Genomic DNA, 18,029 nt, shown 5'->3' with positions numbered 1-18,029 from the left:
GGAGCTTCAGCTTTAGCATCATTCCTTCCAAAGAAATCCCAGGGCTGATCTCCTTCAGAATGGACTGGTTGGATCTCCTTGCAGTCCAAGGGACCCTCAAGAGTCTTCTCCAACACCACAGTTCAAACGCATCAATTCTTCGGCGCTCAGCCTTCTTCACAGTCCAACTCTCACATCCATACACGACCACAGGAAAAACCATAGCCTTGACTAGACAGACCTTAGTCGGCAAAGTAATGTCTCTGCTTTTGAATATACTATCTAGGTTGGTCATAACTTTTCTTCCAAGGAGTAAGCGTCTTTTAATTTCATGGCTGCAGTCACCATCTGCAGTGATTCTGGAGCCCAAAAAAATAAAGTCTGACACTGTTTCCACTGTTTCCCCATCTATTTCCCATGAAGTGATGGGACCGGATGCCATGATCTTCATTTTCTGAATGTTGAGCTTTAAGCCAACTTTTTCACTCTCCTCTTTCACTTTCATCAAGAGGCTTTTTAGCTCCTCTTCACTTTCTGCCATAAGGGTGGTGTCATCTGCATATCTGAGGTTATTGATATTTCTCCCGGCAATCTTGATTCCAGCTTGTGCTTCTTCCAGTCCAGCATTTCTCATGATGTACTCTGCATATAAGTTAAATAAGCAGGGTGACAATATACAGTCTTGACATACTCCTTTTCCTGTTTGGAACCAGTCTGTTGTTCCATGTCCAGTTCTAACTGTTGCTTCCTGACCTGCATACAGGTTTCTCAAGAGGCAGGTCAGGTGGTCTGGTATTCCCATCTCTTTCAGAATTTTCCACAGTTTATTGTGATCCACATAGTCAAAGGCTTTGGCATAGTCAATGAATCAGAAATAGATGTTTTTCTGGAACTCTCTTGCTTTTTCCATGATCCAGAGGATGTTGGCAATTTGATCTCTGGTTCCTCTGCCTTTTCTAAAACAGGCTTGAACATCAGGGAGTTCATGGTTCATGTATTGCTGAAGTCTGGCTTGGAGAATTTTGAGCATTACTTTACTAGCATGTGAGATGAGTGCAATTGTGCGGTAGTTTGAGCATTCTTCGGCATTGCCTTTCTTTGGAATTGGAATGAAAACTGACCTTTTCCAGTCCTGTGGCCCCTGCTGAGTTTTCCAAACTTGGCTGGCATATTGAGTGCAGCACTTTCACAGCATCATCTTTCAAGATTTGAAACAGCTCAAATACTATTTGCAGAATACATCATGTGAAATGCCAGTTTGGATGAATCACAAGCTGGAATCAAGATTCCCAGGAGAAATATCAGTAACCTCAGAAATGCAGATGACACCACCCTATGGCAGGAGGCAAAGAGAAATTTAAAAGCCTCTTGATGAAGGTGAAAGAGGAGAGTAAAAAAGCTGGCTTAAAACTCAACATTCGAAAAATGAAGATCATGGCATCTGGTTGCATCACTTCATGGCAAATAGATGGGGAAACAATGATAGACTTTATTTTCTTGGGCTCAAAAATCACTGTGGATGGTGACTGCAGCCATGAAATTAAAAGATGTTTGCTCCTTGGAAGAAACACAGTGACAAACCTAGCCAGTATATTAAAAAGCAGAGACATTACTTTGCCTACAAAGATGTGTATTGTAGAAGCTATGGTTTTTCCAGTAGTCATGTACAGGTGTGAGAGCTGGATAGTAAAAGGCTGAGTGCCAAAGAATTGATGTTTTTAAACTATGGTGTTGGAGAAAACTCTCGAGAGTCCTTGGACAGCAAGGAGATCAAACCAGTCAACCCAAAAGGAAATGAATCCTGAATATTCATTGGGAAGACTGATACTGAAGCTCCAATACTTTGGCCACCTGATACAAAGAGCCAACTCGTTGGAAAAGACCCTGATGCTGGGAAAGATTGAAGGCAAGAGGAGAAATGGGTAACAGAGGCTGAGATGGTTGGATGGCATCACCGACTCAATGGACATGAGTTTGAACAAGCTCCAGGAGATGGTGAAGAACAGGGAAGCATGGCGGGCTGCAGTCCCTGGGGTTCCAAAGAGTGGAACACAACTTAGCAACTGAACAACAACTTGGTACTCTGTTGTTATCTTTTCACATCTGTAACTGTTTTGCCATCACTTCCAGTATCTAGGTAATATTTTATTATAAGGAGGATACAATGATTTACTTCCTCCCCCTCATTGTTGAACATTTGTATTACTTCCTGGTTTTCACTCTTCTGCAGATACAGTAGCAAAGATCTTTAAAGGTACATCTTTGAATGCCATCATAATTTTCTCCTAAGAATAATTCTGCATAGAGAATTGTCAAGTAACACCTTTTTATAAATTTTGCCCCAAAATGCCGATCAGAATGATAGTTATAGTCCCATTAAAATACCTGTTTCTTGAGACCCTCTTCAGCAATTAGTTGTTCTTTTAAATATTTGCCAATTTGATAAGCAAAAATAACATCTTATTCTTGTCTGAACTCTACTTCTCTGATTACTAGTGAGGTGAACATGTTTAATGCTCACTTTTTTTTTTGCTTGTTCAATAAGTTTATTATTGTCTTTATCTGAAAAATGTTGAGAGCAAATTGAGGTTTGGTTTATTAACTCTTGGCAGCCTGTTCCTGAACTTGAAGGAAGCTGATCTCTCTTGTGAACAAGTGACATTTTGGGACATTTCCACCTCTTCTTTTTAAGTTCTTACTTAGGCTTCTTCTCATATGCTGGATTTTCTCGTATTGCAGCATGAGCTTTCTTATCCATCTCCTCCATCATGTCTGTAGTTACGTTGTTCTTTATGTGCTGAGAGAATTGTTTCTCGTAAGCATCCTCATATCTTCAATCAGGTAACGCATGTAACCTGCAGCATCGTGCTCCACGATATGTTTCCAGTGTACCTCAGCGTTGAATTCTTTGCTTCTTAATACATTGCTCTTTCTTCTCTGCTGAGCTTTCTGTTTATTTTTTACTGTAAATTCTGTAATAGATTAATTATTATTAACTTCTTATCACATATGCAGAAAATATTTCCCGGTTTATCATTTGTCTTTTAATCTGTCTTGGTGTCTTAAAAACATACAGTGGTGGAGCAAATAATGCAACACATTTCCATGTATCTGTGAAATCTCTACAGTTACCACGTGTGCCCACTCTCATGGCATAAATTATGGTGTGTTTTTTTTTTGAGCTAGAAAAACTTTGAATGATGATATGGTTAATCTCTACTCTTCTCCTTAATGATTCTTTCTTTAGTGTTAATGTGTTTTTGTCTGCTGCTGTTTTTCAGATGTAGCCTTGGCCGCGGTCCTTGTCCCTGTGTTGGTCATGGTGCTCACCACTCTCATTCTCATACTAGTGTGTGCTTGGCATTGGAGAAACAGGTTCGTGCAAAACTGGTTCACCTGACTGGTCCTAGAGGGGATGTTTCCAAACATGAAATAGAACTAAATATAGAAGATGAACCCTTTTGAGAGTAAGAGTTAAGGTGGTCATTAAAATAAAAATATGTACATTTGTCCTTTATTCCCATAAAAAATGAGTAAGTTCAATCTCATAATAAGTTACTGAGTACCTTTATTACATCAAACTTGGTGTTACACACTGAGTTACACACAGTAGTAAGGTATAATAGATACTGAGTAACATTTGCTGAGAGAATGAAACACCATTCTTATCTCCAGACTGTCTGGCAGATTGACCACTGTACTTTGGCTTGATGAGTTGTATGTGAAGTGCAGAGGAACACAGATGCAAGAATCTTGAGAGTTACCTGAAACCTTTTTTCCAGAAGAGAGTAATCCTCATGTTTGACAAGTTTTCCCTTAAAGGAGGAGTTGATTTTAGCTAGACAGAAGAAGAGAGAATGGCCCAGACTGAGGGCATGGCTTGGGAGAAGGCACGGAGATGTGGAATGTAGGCAGAATAGTGAGCTGTCTCACAGGGGCTTGGCGTGGGGGAGCACTGGGAGACTCATAGAAAGGCAGCCTGGTCTGGACCAGGACGGGCTTTCTGTAGATGTGGAAGGCATTGACCAGTGTTCAGCCGGCAGGTGATGTTATCAGGTGACTGTAGGCAAATGGTGACAGCAGTCTGTGAGGGTGGACTGAAGAGACAAGAGACTAGAAAAGACAGAGAGATGAGTTAGGAAACTGCGAAGGGCAGGCAAGAACATGGCACAGCAGTGCTAGGAGGAGGGGGAGAAGTTCGCCAGTGGTGTCAGTGGGGGACTTGATGGGCTGCTTGCCAGAGGAGGAGGAGGATCTAGGATTCCCTCCAGTTTCTGGCTTGTGAAGTTAGACCAGCAGAGATGACATAGCGGTGGGGACAGCTTTGGTGACTAACAGGTTTGGAGGGAGCTCATTTGTTTAGCCATTAAATATTTGCGCTCTAACTCTGTACCAAGTATTTGAGCCGTCTGGTGGGAGTCCTCTGGTGAGCCCCAAAGTCTGTCCAGTGGGAGAGAATACATTGCATAGAACCATCCACCATGGAACCTGCTTGTCACAGGGCCGAGCTGTCAGGGCAGGTAGGAATCATAAGATTGGAGATAAAACAGTAGCCAGTATTCAGCAAGTCACTGGGTTTATTACACGCAATTAGCACAGAACTCAGGTTGGGCAGAGTAGGGAACCACTCCAGGGAACAGTCTGGAAGGAGGCGTCTCGGCACCAGCAGCAGCAGTCTCTGGTCCAACCGCAGGCGTTGGCCCCAGCAGGGCCGCAGGCAGCGTCCATGTGCATGGGGTCAGGGCCTCCAGCCAAGAGCCTTCAGGTCACTCAGCTCAGTGGTCCCCTCTTAAGGAGGAACTGTTAGCCAGGGGAGGAGCCCTGACTCCTCTGTTCCTGTGCTGTACATGCCCCATCAAACTTCTGATCTAAAGTCGTGTTCTCAGTTTACCACTCTAAGACACTGGCAACCCTACAGCCGACGTTTCAAAACAACTCTTAGGAAAGTTCACCTTGGCCACTGGGACTCCCATTTTGAGCTAGGTAGCGAGTCGTACAGGCTTCCCTGGTAGCTCAGTTGGTAAAGAATCTGCCTGTAATGCAGAAGATCTGGGTTCGCTTCCTAGATCGGGAAGATCCCCTGGAGGAGAGAGTGGCAAGTCACTCCAGTATGCTTGCCTGGAGAATACCATGGACAGAGGAGCCTGCTGGGCTACAGTCCATGCAGTCGCAAAGAGCTGGATACAGCTGAGCCACTAACGCACATACACACACGCGCGCACGTCATAAATAGCTTAAATCCTGTAAGTTTCACACACGAGGACTAGGAATCGTAACACAAAGGAAATGCCATCGCAACAGGACTGACTACAGTGTGTTCCACAGGAGGAAGGACCCTGTTTGCAGGACCGACAGCTTAGCATGGTGGGGGAGGGTGAGGAGCGGAAGGAGGGAACAGGGCTGTAGGAGAGTCCAGGAGGGGAAGTCCACGCTGCTGTCAGGCAAGTGGACAGCAGCACTAGCGGTGATGAGAACACCAATGGCAAATCCTTATACAAAATCAAATGAAATGCTGACTTTAGGCATGATTCTAAATGCCTTACATGTTTACCTCATTTAACCAGTTTGTATAGCAGGTATTGTTACAGATCCCATTTTACAGAAGAGGAAAGTGAGACTGAGAGAGCACAAGTAACTTACCGAGGTCACCTGGTCAGCAGGGTAGGGCTTTGGTCCAGGCCTCTGACAGTCAGCCGATCAGGTCTAATTATCTATGGTTAAAGCCCCGGGCTCGGGGGTGAGGAACGGGGAGGAGAACTGTTGAGAGCCCAGAGGCAAGTCCTGAGATGAGTTTGGGATGGTGTCTAGAGAACTCTGTGGACATTCAGACTCCACAGAGGGGTAGATGGAACATGAGCCTGTTCAGGACAGAAGGTCTGAGCTGCAGACTTAAGGTTACTTTTAAGAACTTAGTGGATGAAATTGCGGACAACTGGCTTTGTCACAAGGAGCAAAGAGAAACTGCCGTTAAGGGGCTTATAAAGGTAGCCAGGAGAAAAGTAATAATAAAAACAGCTGCCACTTACTGACTCCCTGACCCATGCCCGGCACTGTTCTAAGTACTTTACATGTCATGAATAAACAACCTGAAGCTTTTTCATTTGAGATCAAGAATATGCAATCCTACTTTATAGTACAACCACTGGACAACTTCAGCACCTACCACAAATTTTATACTATACTTCCTTGAAATAATGAAGTATTATATTTTAAATACAACCATACTTTTAAATGAGGAAGCTTTTAGTATCAATAATAAAAACACAGTCTTATACTGGAGAAGACTGTTTCCAAGTAGGAAAGGCACATGCCGTGGGCTTTTGAGGAAGCCTCATTTGTGATCATGAGCAAATCACATAACCCTCTTGAGCTCATCTATAACGATGGAACAGCTTCTTTCTCTTTAGCTTGCAGAGCATTATTTTAATTAGATTTACATTCTTGAACCAGAAAATGTCCTTTTGTGTGCTTGATATTTTTCTCTGTAGATAGCAGTTCTTAATGCCGGGGAGAGACGGAAGTTTCTCCAGGGAAAGATATTCTGAATTCTGAGGAGTGGGCTAAGGAGAACCTTCTCCACAGCCCACGTAGCCCTCAGCTCTCTCACTGTTAGTGGTGGTGTGGCTTGTCCTGGGCAGGGTAGAGGAATCAGGTCTACGCAGTTAAGGGTATGTGTGACACTTTAAACTTCTCAGGGGCAAAGGACCATAGGGAGAAAACAGTAAGGTGAGAAAATAATAACAATGCAGAAGAAAAGGGTTGTGTTATTCTTGTTGTCCTGTGAACTTGATGAATCAACAGATTTGTGAAATTTTATTTGAAACCAAAACAAACCTAACAGGATTTCTCCATCATAATCCACATGTCAGGGTTGGGTCTTTGGTTTGATTCAGCTTTTTTATCTACAGAATCAGTCTTTAAAAAAAAAAATCTCTTTATCCGTTTTGAGTGGGAAATAGTTGGGTAACAAAATAACTCTGTCAGCAGATAGTTGCTTAATATTTATTGAGAGTCCAGAGTTCAGCCATGGCAACTTTGAAAGTCAAATGAAAAAGAGGTCTCCCCCGGAAAGATCAGCAAGTAGCAGTGTGTACTCTTGACTAATTATTAACTTTTGAGTGTTTATCTTACTGTTTCAGAGCTTTCTTACTAGTGAATTCACTCTATTTGCTTTTTTTTTTTTTCTCCTGTATTTTTCCAGAAAGAAAAAAACTAAAGGCACCTATGACTTGCCATACTGGGACCGGGCAGGTAATTTACGGCTTTGTATCTCTTTCCAGCAGAGGGAAGCCCTGCCCTGTAGGGGGCGACAGTAGAAGAGGAAAGCCATTTTCAGGCCCCCATTAACTCCCTGGCACTGTTAGAAAAATGGCATTCCTCTTCTGTTCTGATTTGTTTCTTTTCTGTAAAAATTTCCTGTAGTCGCTAAGTAATGAAATGGAATTTCATTATAAGAATTTCTCATAACACGCGCTTTGTTCTTTTCCTTCTGGAAAACTTGTCTGATTTGCCTCCATGTATGTCTCTGTCTTGAGACCAGCTTTCTGTGTGGTGTACGTGAACACTAGGTAAGAGGTAGGGGACTGCGGTTCTGGTGACAGCGTGGGTCACTCTGCGGTGCCTGTTTGTCCCAGAGGAGTTAGTCTGCCATCTCTGCCGTGAGTTGTTGTTCCTTCTGATTCCTACTCTGTGTGGCAGGTGGCAGCTTGCTGCAGGTGACAGCAGGGGCCTTCTGTGGGTCTCCCACTTCCCCAGCCTCACTGGAATGACTGGAGTCCAGAGTTCACTGTTACTAGGGCAGGAAAGAGCAGTGGCAGGGTCAGATCCTGTGCCACTGTCCCCCCAACCACCCCCTGCCCCCAGGGTTAATCTTAGAATTCTTTGAACTTATTAATGTATTAAAAACCACTGCTATAACTGTCTGGCTGCACTATAACAGCAGTGGTTTGCTTCAGTATATTGCTTTTGATAGAGATTTGCACCGTGTTCTGCTTTGCATTGGATAGTCTATCAAAGCAGAAAATAAGCTTGAACAACTTAAGGAACTAGAAAAAGAAGAACAAACTAAACCCAGGGCTACTGGGAAGAAATAAATAATAAAGATTAGATGAGAGAAAACAGAATAGGAGAAAAACAGAAAATGGGAAGTATTGGCAAGGATGTGAAGAAATTGGAGCCATTGTGCACTGTTGATGGGAATGTAAAATGGTACAGCTTCTTTGGAAAGTAGGTGTTTTTATTTGGTCAGTTCCTCAAAGAGTTAAAAATACAATTACTGTGTGCTCCAGCAATTCCACTTCTAGGTATATACCCAAAAGAATTGAAAGCAGAGTCTTGAATAAATATTTCTACTTCCATGTTCATAGCAGTATTATTCAAAATAGTTAAAACATGGGAGCAACCCAAGTATTGACCCACTGCTAAGTCACTTCAGTCATGTCCGACTCTGTGCGACCCCATAGACGGCAGCCCACCAGGCTTCCCCGTCCCTGGGATTCTCCAGGCAAGAACACTGGAGTGGCTTGCCATCTCTTTCTCCAATGCATGAAAGTGAAAAGTGAAAGTGAAGTCGCTCAGTCGTGTCCGACTCTTAGCGACCCCATGGACTGCAGCCTACCAGGCCCCTCCACCCATGGGATTTTCCAGGCAAGAGTACTGGAGATTGACCCACTAGTATATGGATAAGCAAAATGCAGTGTACACATAAAATGGAATGTTAAGCCTTAAAAAAGGAAATTCTGCACTATATACTGCAATGTGGATGAACCTTGAGGACTTTATGCTAAGTGAAATACACCAGTCACAAAAAGAAAAATAACATATGACTCCATTTATACGAGGTACTACTTATATATAGTATTCTAAAGACAAAGTAGAGTTCTGGTTGCCCAGGACTGAGGGGAAGAGAGAATCAGAAATTACTGCTTCATGGATATGAAATCTCAGTTTCACAAGACAGAGATGGCTGGAGTGAGGGTTGCCCAACAATGTTAACATATGTAGTATCACTGAGCTGCTTAATTAAAAATGGTTCAGAAAGTTCCCTGGTGCCTAGTGGTCAGGATTCCAGGCTTTCACTACTACTGGATTCAATCCCTGGTCAGGAAACTGAGATCCTGGAAGCCGTGTGGGTGCAGCAAAAAAAAAAAAAAAGGGTATGAGAGAAAATTTTATGTGTATTTTACCACATTTTTTTTTTAAAGTCTTGATCATCAAGGCTCATTTTATAGATCTTTGTTATAGAAATGGCTTAAATGCAGCAAGATTTCTCCCTTCATATACTGTTATCATTTCAAACATAGCTTTCTCTTTAATGGTCTCTCTTGCTTATGATCACAATGAAGGTTGGTGGAAAGGAATGAAGCAGTTTCTTCCTGCCAAATCAGTGGAGCATGAGGAAACCCCAGTTCGCTACAGCAGTAGCGAGGTGAACCACTTGAGTCCAAGAGAGGTCACCACCATGCTGCAGACTGACTCTGCAGGTAATTATAGCACAGCCCGGGCTCAAGGGGAAACTGCTGTGCTTGCTGCAAAGTGCTTTGGTATTTACAGTATCTTTTATCTTTTTCATGTGTAGGAGATGAGCTGGTTTCCAAATGTAGAAGCACTTTTTAAAAAAGACCTCGAGAGAGTCATTTCTGTGTCTCAGATGTTCTGTCCATAAAATTGGGGTATTCATTTCTTAAAAACTTTGGGCATTTTGTCTGCTTATCTGGAATTTCATTTGGTTTTATTGGGAGTTTGGGGGTATTAAGAGGAGAGCAGGAAAGACACAGTGGCCTTGTTTATCCTATTAACCCAGTGTATATTTTAAACATTTCCTAATATTTGAAAAAAAAAACATGAAATTATTTTCCAAGACCAATACAGTAATGGACTTTATTTTCGAATGAAATAGTTATCTATAAATCTGAAGAACACATACACTCTTTATACAGAATTCCATGAATGAAGCTTTCGGGCACAATGACATATAACCTTGAGATAACATCTTTTTTAATTTTGAAGTTGATTCTTGCAGGAAAACCCATCCATCTCCATGATAGCACAGGTGCCATAAAGATGTGTGTTTTCAGGGTAAGCCTGTGGCATTAATGAGAGGACTTTTTTGTTTGTGTTTTGTGACACCCAGAGTACGCACAGCCACTTGTGGGAGGAATTGTGGGCCCCCTCCATCAGAGGTCTACCTTTAAACCAGAAGAAGGAAAAGAAGCAGGGTATGCTGACCTCGATCCCTACAGCTCCCCAGTGCAAGAAGTTTACCACGCCTATGCAGAACCACTGCCAGTGACCGGGCCTGAGTACGCAACCCCAATCGTCATGGACATGTCCGGGCACCCCTCAGCTGCAGCTGGCCTGCCCTCAACTTCCACTTTCAAAGCTGCAGGGAACCAACCGCCCACTTCGGTGGGAACATACAACACTCTCCTCTCCAGGACCGACAGCTGCTCCTCGGCGCAGGCCCAGTATGATACCCCGAAAGGTGGGAAGCCGGGCCCCAGCGCCCCGGATGAACTGGTGTACCAGGTGCCGCAGAGCACGCAGGAGGTGTCAGAAGCAGGGAAGGAGGGTGAATGTGATGTTTTTAAAGAAGTCCTTTGAAGGTGATGCTGCTTTTTACAACGCATCATTTTAAAGCACATGGCCTTTTTTTGTTGTTGTTGTATTAGTGGTAGAACGTATTACATATCTGTCACGGATGTGGTCGGGGGAAGTGTGATGACCGAGGTACAAAAACTACTAATCTTACCATCTTGCTTTAAAAGGGTTACTGTGGCAGTTACTGCTTGCCTATGAAATTTTAAACATCTTGTTTGTTACTACTGTAAAACACTATTTTATACAGAAAAGGCTCCCTACTATGCACTTCAAAGAAATTTAAAATCACTGAGTATTTATTACTGATGCTGCAGGTACATTGATGAACTCGAGATGGCTCTGTAAGCCTTTTTGGCAATAACGCATGGTACTGTTCTTAAAGTGTCTAATGGCTTGAAATTCAGCAATTTGTGAAAAGTGGGTACTATTGTGATTTCTTCCTCTTCTATTCTTGTATTGCTTTCTGAATTTAAAAAATATATATTGATATAATCATTGTTTTGATTGCAGCATTATATATTTATCCATCTTTCCTTAGGAAGAGCTGTAGCTGGGAAACTGACCTGTAGTGAGCAGAGTGATTTTTCACTTTCTGACACTTCAATGAACTTAAACATTTCATAGTACATGACCTGGTCTCATCCCTTGCTTGTTCCACCTGGGGCCCTTGGTGGCCTGCCCCATTCTCATCTTTATAAATGTCTGAGTTTTTTTCAGTGGGTGATGCTTGCTCTATCAATCTCATTAATTTAGACCCCCTAGTGTCTTCATGCGGAAACAGGAACAATTTTATAAATTAAAAAAGCTATAAAGGAGATCCTCTGCTCCAGACTTTATTTGCAATGGAATTCTTCCTAGGAGAGTGTGAAAAGTTAAGGACTTTTAAACGTGAACACTGTAAACAATACCCACTTAATATTTCTCAACATGAAAAGCAAAATTATTCCTCAGGAATCGTATAAATTACCTCCCCTCCACAAAAGTAACCAAATTGTTTTGGTTTTATATACAGACTGTTCTTTGACTCTCAAGGTATTTATTGTTTTTAGTGAAATAAATAAATATTTTCCCACAGTAAGAAATGCAAACCCAGCATGTATTTTTCGGCTCTGTGTGATTATGCCATCCATGTGGTCTGGGGGTGTGAGTAGTCTCCCGTATCACAGGGAACAGAGGGAACAAATGTTTTAGCATCCTAGCAAAGGAAAATCCCTGTCTTATTTTTGATACCTCTGGGCAACTTTGGTCACCCAGAAGTAGTTTAGTTTAAATGACTGAAACAGAAATCATCTGCAGTTTACTGGCCTTAGTGTAAAAACCATCTTTAGAAGTCTTTAGATTGGTAAGATGATATGAGAAGCTAACTATATGATTAAAATATATCAATTTTACATCCCCTAGTTTATAGTTAATATTGAAATGTACTTCCCCAGCAGGTTCTAGTCGTTTCTTTTAGCCAGTACTGCCAGATGATGGCAGAATTTGCTAAATTTAACCAACTATATACAGTGTTCATTTTGCTTGTTTCCATGAGTCTTTTAGCATTGTAAAACATTGCTCCAAAACAGAACTGCCAAATTCTACAGCCTCCCTGCATTCTAGTTGTATGATTTTGTTGGTCTTATTTTCAGTTGCTTTTCCTTTTTCCAACAGACTTTTGAGGCATAATTTTATTCACTGAAAAACCAATACACATTTCGTTTCAAGATATTTGAAACAAAAAGCACAGATGTTGAACTTTTATTAAAACAGGTATGAATGTGTAAAGCACATATATTAATGTAGTCATCCCCCTCCAGGTGGGAAGAAAGTAAACCAATTGCTTTTATTTTTTTATTCATCCTTAGTATACAAAAATCTACTTCTAAAATCATATGCCTATTTGAAGCTTTAAAAGAAATGAGTTCAGTAACTATTTCTTTTTTCCAAAGATGCTTGCTATTTTTAATTGTGCGTACCTGATTGTTTTCCCATAGAACTTTTTTTTTTGTTGAGAAGCAAATGTTTTCATAAATAATGCATGTTTTAAGACTTGATTCATATGTTACCACTGTGCTGTCCCTGAACTACCAATAATTTTTATAAAATATCTAGTTTTTAACTATTATTATATATTTTACTTTCCACATGAAGAGCTGAGCCTGATACAAAAGGTTGTTCTGGTATGTACTTTTTAATTCGTTTTCATATTAGAGGTTTGTTGTTTTGTTTTTTTTTTTAACGTTACTATGTCTGATATATATACAGCTTTGGAGACAATCAAGTAACAACTGAAAATGTGAAGGTAACCATTTTTTACAAAATTCCCTTGATTTTTTATTCTTTGCTTGAAACGTAAAAAAAAAAGTCACTGTGACTTACTGGGTTAAATTTTTTCCTGTTAATGCAGTTATAAAAATAGGATCAGACATTGGTACAGGAAATGTGGCCCTTAAGGTTTCATAAAATTACACTGACTTCGCTGTTACTTGATCTTAGGAACCAGCACAGTTAAAGGTAAGATATTGTGAATGCTGATTTATTGTATTAAAAGCTGTAAATCTAAGTAGATCCTATTGTGTATGCAGGGTCTAGCCCAGTTATTTAAGTTCACGTTTCGCTATTTGCACTTTGCATTGAACAATGGGTTTATTTGCTGTTGAAACGGTTCGAGTAGAAGATTTATACAGTAACTGAAAATATGTTATGTATACATTTGCCCTTCTCCCTCCCATCCACAAGAGGGAGCAGAAAATGAGCTTATTTAAATATGAATGTGGCCATAATTCTGTGGAATGTAATAAAGCTTGAACCTCTTTCCCTGGGCTGGTCCACATTGTAACCTGGAGAGCAAGAGGGTTATAGAAAAACACCATGTCAGATAATAGGATTAGAATGAACAACTGGATTAGGTGGGACAATAAAAGCTTTTCAACCCTCTTAAGAGAAATCAGTGAATTCTGTTTATTTAAAAAAAAAACAAAAAAATTACCTACTGGCTATGCCTTTTGGTTCTGAACTTGAAATCCCTAAACTGCAATATCTAAGTAAGAGTTGGATATTTTTAGGTCAACTGTGGCACCAGTTCTCATATAATCCAACTTGTAACTAGTTTCTTCTTCTCATCTCCTCCTCTTCTTTTTTGGCACTGGGAAAGGTAGAAACAAAACATATATTGAAATACGTATTGGAAATAAAAATGGCTTTGCGTGTCAGTGATATTCTCCCAGAATGTACTTTTCTTACCTCGGCATGAACTGTAGTCACTCAGTATTTGTATATGTTGCTAGAATTTGATTGTATAAATAGTGAGATTTTAATGTGTTCATGTGTTTTTAATAAATTGTATATATGTGTCTTGTTCCTTTTTTTTTTTCTTAAACCTTGAGGTTTGTAGCTATTCTCGTACTATACAAAATACCAGATTCCTCAATTTTAAGAGCAGCCAGAAATGTTATGGTCAGTGTTATAGTATTTACAGTAACATTTGAAAATGCCACCATTAGTGTTTGACTTTTAACTTTTTCTGTAGCCAGCACCACCCTTTCTGAAGCCAGACTCAGCATCCACAGCCTAGCTGTGGGCCCCGGCTGTGTGGTATGAGGGAATGACCAGCTATGGCTTTTCCACCTGAGTTATCGGAAGGATCAAATGAGATGGTATGTGTGAACATATGCTGGAATTAACAGCACAGAGTGTACATTCAACATGTAGGTCTGAGTTCAATCAGCTACTAGTTTTCTCCCCCAACACCACTTTTCAAGTATGTCGTTTATTCCTGTTTCTGACCTAATATTTATACACCCTCTTTAGAGAGGTAGGTTGTCAGCGATAATTATCATTGTCTCCCAATGATACCAGTTCTTTCTACACATGCCTCTTCTGACAGCTTTTGGTTCTAGCCATGTAACTTCTATTGCTCTCTTCACCCACTGCCCCCCCCCCGCCCCCCCCAGTAATCTTTGATTATAGTCATTAAAGTGAAAAGGGAGACTGGCTCACCACTGTAGTCCAACTGGCTTGTCTGCAATCCCACCAGTCTTTTCTGGTGCACCCTAGGTAAGCTTTCCATTTGAAGATGTGACTGAATCATGTCGACAGCTGGTTTTGTCATGAAAGTGCCACTGAAATCCAGAAACAGCTCGACTCTGACAGGTTTACTCATTCTTGTCTTCTTTGTCTCTTGTCTTGTCTTTTCTACTTTACTTCAGATAAGCTTCGAAAATACTGCTTACGAATTTTCTCCTTCTTGAGCTTGCCTACTTCAGCTTCTTTGTATGAACTTTATTTCTTTAAAATAATGAAGTCACCAGACTTTAAGAATTGCAGGCTTTGGTTATTTACTTATCCAGAGCTTCATGTTTATCCTGTTTCTTTTGACTTAGAAAAAAAAAATTTTCATTCTACCAAACTACTGATCATAATCATGGTTTACTTAACTGCAGGAGAAAAAATGCTTAATTCAGCCAGTATGATCTTAGATTTCCATATACGTCCACGCTTCAGGTCTGGTTTAAGATTCCAGTCTGGTTCCTCGCGTATAACTAAAAGGAACTAGAGTTATACACCTGAAGTGGGTCCAGTACACTACATCAGGGAACTGCCGCACACCAGTTCCCTACCAATTTACAGTAGCCAGATGAACCTCTCAAAATGTCCTGTTACATTCAAAATGTGCTGTAGTAAACTAACCCCCCTTACTTACTAGGAAGTCAGCGTCCCTTCAGAAGTCTAAGATGAACTAACTATAGTTAAAAACACCTCAGAAAACTAGCTTATTTTTAAACGATACAATGAAAAGTTCACTTTCCCTGATATCGTAACATCTTGGTTTCCATAAATTAAATATATTCACAGAAATTAAGCTGGTGGTTATGAATCACCAGGCAGCAACAGACTTGATACACATAATTTCTTGACAAGTACATCCAACATATTTAAAAATAAACTAAAAATGGCAGTATAAAAATAAAACTAACACTGTTAGCATTATCTTCTGAGTCTGTAGGGTTACTCTTGGGTCAAGTCGGTTACAAAGTTTTTTTCTATAATGTCCTTCAGAAAGAGCTGCTCCGCAGTCACATTGTGATATTCATTCTAAAGAAGAAAAACAAAAGTCACCGTCTATCCCAATCTGAAGATATGAACAGTGGCAGCAATGGAATATGCTATATATTAAAAAAAAAAAAAAAACTCATGTAACAAGTGACATGGACTTGAACTTCTGTTATCTGTTGTTTTTCACTGCTCATTCTTTTGCCAGAGCCTTCCCTAAAAGCCCACTCTTTCCACTTAAACATCACTTAAGTAAGAGGCTCCCTCACATCATCTTCTGGTCTGCTGAAGTGAAGTCGCTCAGTCGTGTCCAACTTTTGCGACCCCATGGACTGTAGCCCACCAGGCTCCTCTGTCCATGGGATTCTCTAGGCAAGAATACTGGAGTGGGTTGCCATTTCCTTCTCCAGGGAATCTTGCCGACCCAGGGATTGAACCCAGGTCTCCTGAATTGCAGGTAAACATTTTAACCTCTGAGCCAGTAAAGAACCCAACCCTGGTCTACTGAATTACAGTGTAAATCTAGAAACCAAACTGGCAAGATCTAACCTGAATAATTCCACTTATTCGGCTTACACAGTATTTAGGGATGAGGATTTAAGGGGATTGGTTTCATTTCATGGGATATATCCATATACTTAACAATAAATCATTTATTGTTCAACATTAAAATGTACATGTAACATTTTAAATCCTATCACTTGTGCCACTAATCTAAGTTACTAGGAAAATAGAAAGTTCATTCCCATTCACAGTAAAAGTTTAAGGATCAAATCTACCATTATTAATCCCCATTCAAGAGAAAAATGATCTAGTATAAAAGTTTACAAGTTTTCTGACCATGAAGATTCTCTCATGAGGTTAAAAAGTTATAGCTCTTCCCATCTACTTAACTGGAAAACTCCATGAAAATAGTTAGTATGATCATGGCCATGCTTTTAGGTGAGTCTGTCATATCTCAAACAACAGGTTTCTATCTTTTCAAACAGTGCCTCAAATACAGCATCTAAGGTAAGGCTTGGTCCCTATGAAGGTTTGATAAGATTCTTCCAAGGGTCTGAGGCCAGCAGATTGGGAGCTGTTGCTGTAGTTAAGAACTCTGGACCCCACTCCTAATTTCAGCACGTGCTATTTCTGTAAACCCTTATTAAGCCATCAACCTCTCAAAACATGTTCCCTCAGTAAAATGACAGGGTGAAACGGTGGAATATACAAGCTTACCTCACTCATCAAAGACATGGTGGCATTCCCATAGTAGTGCAAAGGGCTCTTGAGGTCAGAAAAGTTGTACTTAAAGCCAGCAAGGTGAACTTCATGACATATGTGAAATGCCAATGTAATGGCAATAATGCCTGTGGTTGGGTGTTTGGGTTTCTGGGGGAGGAAATGAAAATTTAGGGGGAAAAGTCCACACAAGGTACTTGTTTCCAAAGCCTGTTTGGGTGATCCATCTTACAGCGTCTTCTGAGCATTTCATCGAGACAAAAAAAGTTCAACCTTCATCATGCCCCAAGGCTCAAGTGCCAAGTTAATATCCTAACTCTATAAAGTGCTGGTTGAAATCTTAGAAAGTCTTTCAAGTAAAACCTAACTGCAGTACTAGTCCAGAAGACAACTATTAGATGAAGGCTTGAGGAAAAGGATGCTGCCGCCTTGTTTAGAAAACACATCAAGTCCGGCAACTTGTGGAAAAAGCCAAGCCTGAGAATATTAAATCCATGTATGAAATGTAAGAACCACTTAATTCACTGACAGATAGAATCATGCTAAAAGGCTTCAAATCATTTAGCCAGAAAATAGTTCTGTTTCATAATGCTGATAATTCAGCTCTAGGGAAAGATGGCTTTGATTGAGTAACTTCAATAACAAACTGCCAAGGTGAGGATCTGACTAGAAAATGAAGATTCCAGATGTATATACATAGTAAAGTCACACTCAGTTTTGTTTTTAAATTGATAAATTTAAATTTTGACTAAAACCAAGCATCCCCTTCACATGTACATATATCCTAAAAAGTACTATCATAGATGTTTGACCAAAGGGTCTTGGCATTCTAAGCTTTAACTCTCGTAGGGTAGCCTTCAAAAGCGAAAACAAAATGTATCTTAAGTGTTTTTTTTTTAACACAAAAATTCAAGGAGATTTTCTTTTGATTAAATGTTTCCTACAGATCCCATGGAAATTACATATGATTAATTATGGTTTCAAGAAAACTCAGAGCAGCATAATAAAATCAAGTAAACTCCAGGAAGCAAATTTGTCTGAAAGCCTAACAGCCTTTTACCTAAGTTTTTCTTTACCCCTTGCACTACTGTGACTCCACCACAGCTTCTCCATCTGCTGTGAAAGGAAGTTAACGGTTGGGTTAAAAACCTAGGAGTCATCCCACCTCACTGATGCCATCACATTTCAAGTTC

At 40.4% G+C, this 18,029-nt stretch overlaps 2 protein-coding genes across 5 annotated transcripts in view; one reads left to right on the top strand and one right to left on the bottom strand.

Annotated features, from left to right (window-relative positions):
- Positions 1-11,540, top strand: part of DCBLD2 (discoidin, CUB and LCCL domain containing 2) — an 80,766-nt gene extending 69,226 nt beyond the window's left edge. Inside the window, exons 13-16 of the mRNA XM_052639394.1 lie at positions 3,261-3,354; positions 7,181-7,230; positions 9,324-9,461; positions 10,112-11,540. Of these exons, the coding sequence (XP_052495354.1) occupies positions 3,261-3,354; positions 7,181-7,230; positions 9,324-9,461; positions 10,112-10,581 (752 nt within the window). The 3' untranslated portion in view covers positions 10,582-11,540. The remainder of the gene's footprint in view (positions 1-3,260; positions 3,355-7,180; positions 7,231-9,323; positions 9,462-10,111) is intronic.
- A 1,957-nt stretch (positions 11,541-13,497) lies between these two features.
- ST3GAL6 (ST3 beta-galactoside alpha-2,3-sialyltransferase 6) overlaps positions 13,498-18,029 on the bottom strand; it is an 85,901-nt gene continuing 81,369 nt past the window's right edge. For 3 of the 4 annotated variants that reach the window (XM_052649191.1, XM_052649267.1, XM_052649124.1), the window contains 3 exons: positions 16,834-16,986; positions 14,560-15,654; positions 13,498-13,705 (listed from right to left, as the gene is read on the bottom strand). In XM_052649191.1, the coding sequence (XP_052505151.1) occupies positions 15,568-15,654; positions 16,834-16,986 (240 nt within the window). In that variant the 3' untranslated portion in view covers positions 13,498-13,705; positions 14,560-15,567. The remainder of the gene's footprint in view (positions 13,706-14,559; positions 15,655-16,833; positions 16,987-18,029) is intronic. The other variant, XM_052649343.1, reaches the window with a different exon arrangement.

This window comes from Budorcas taxicolor, chromosome 1, assembly GCF_023091745.1.
Source record: "Budorcas taxicolor isolate Tak-1 chromosome 1, Takin1.1, whole genome shotgun sequence".
Classification (NCBI taxonomy): domain Eukaryota; kingdom Metazoa; phylum Chordata; class Mammalia; order Artiodactyla; family Bovidae; genus Budorcas; species Budorcas taxicolor.
The sequence above is the reverse complement of the archived record's forward strand: the minus strand, read 5'-3'. Positions and strand labels throughout refer to the sequence as shown.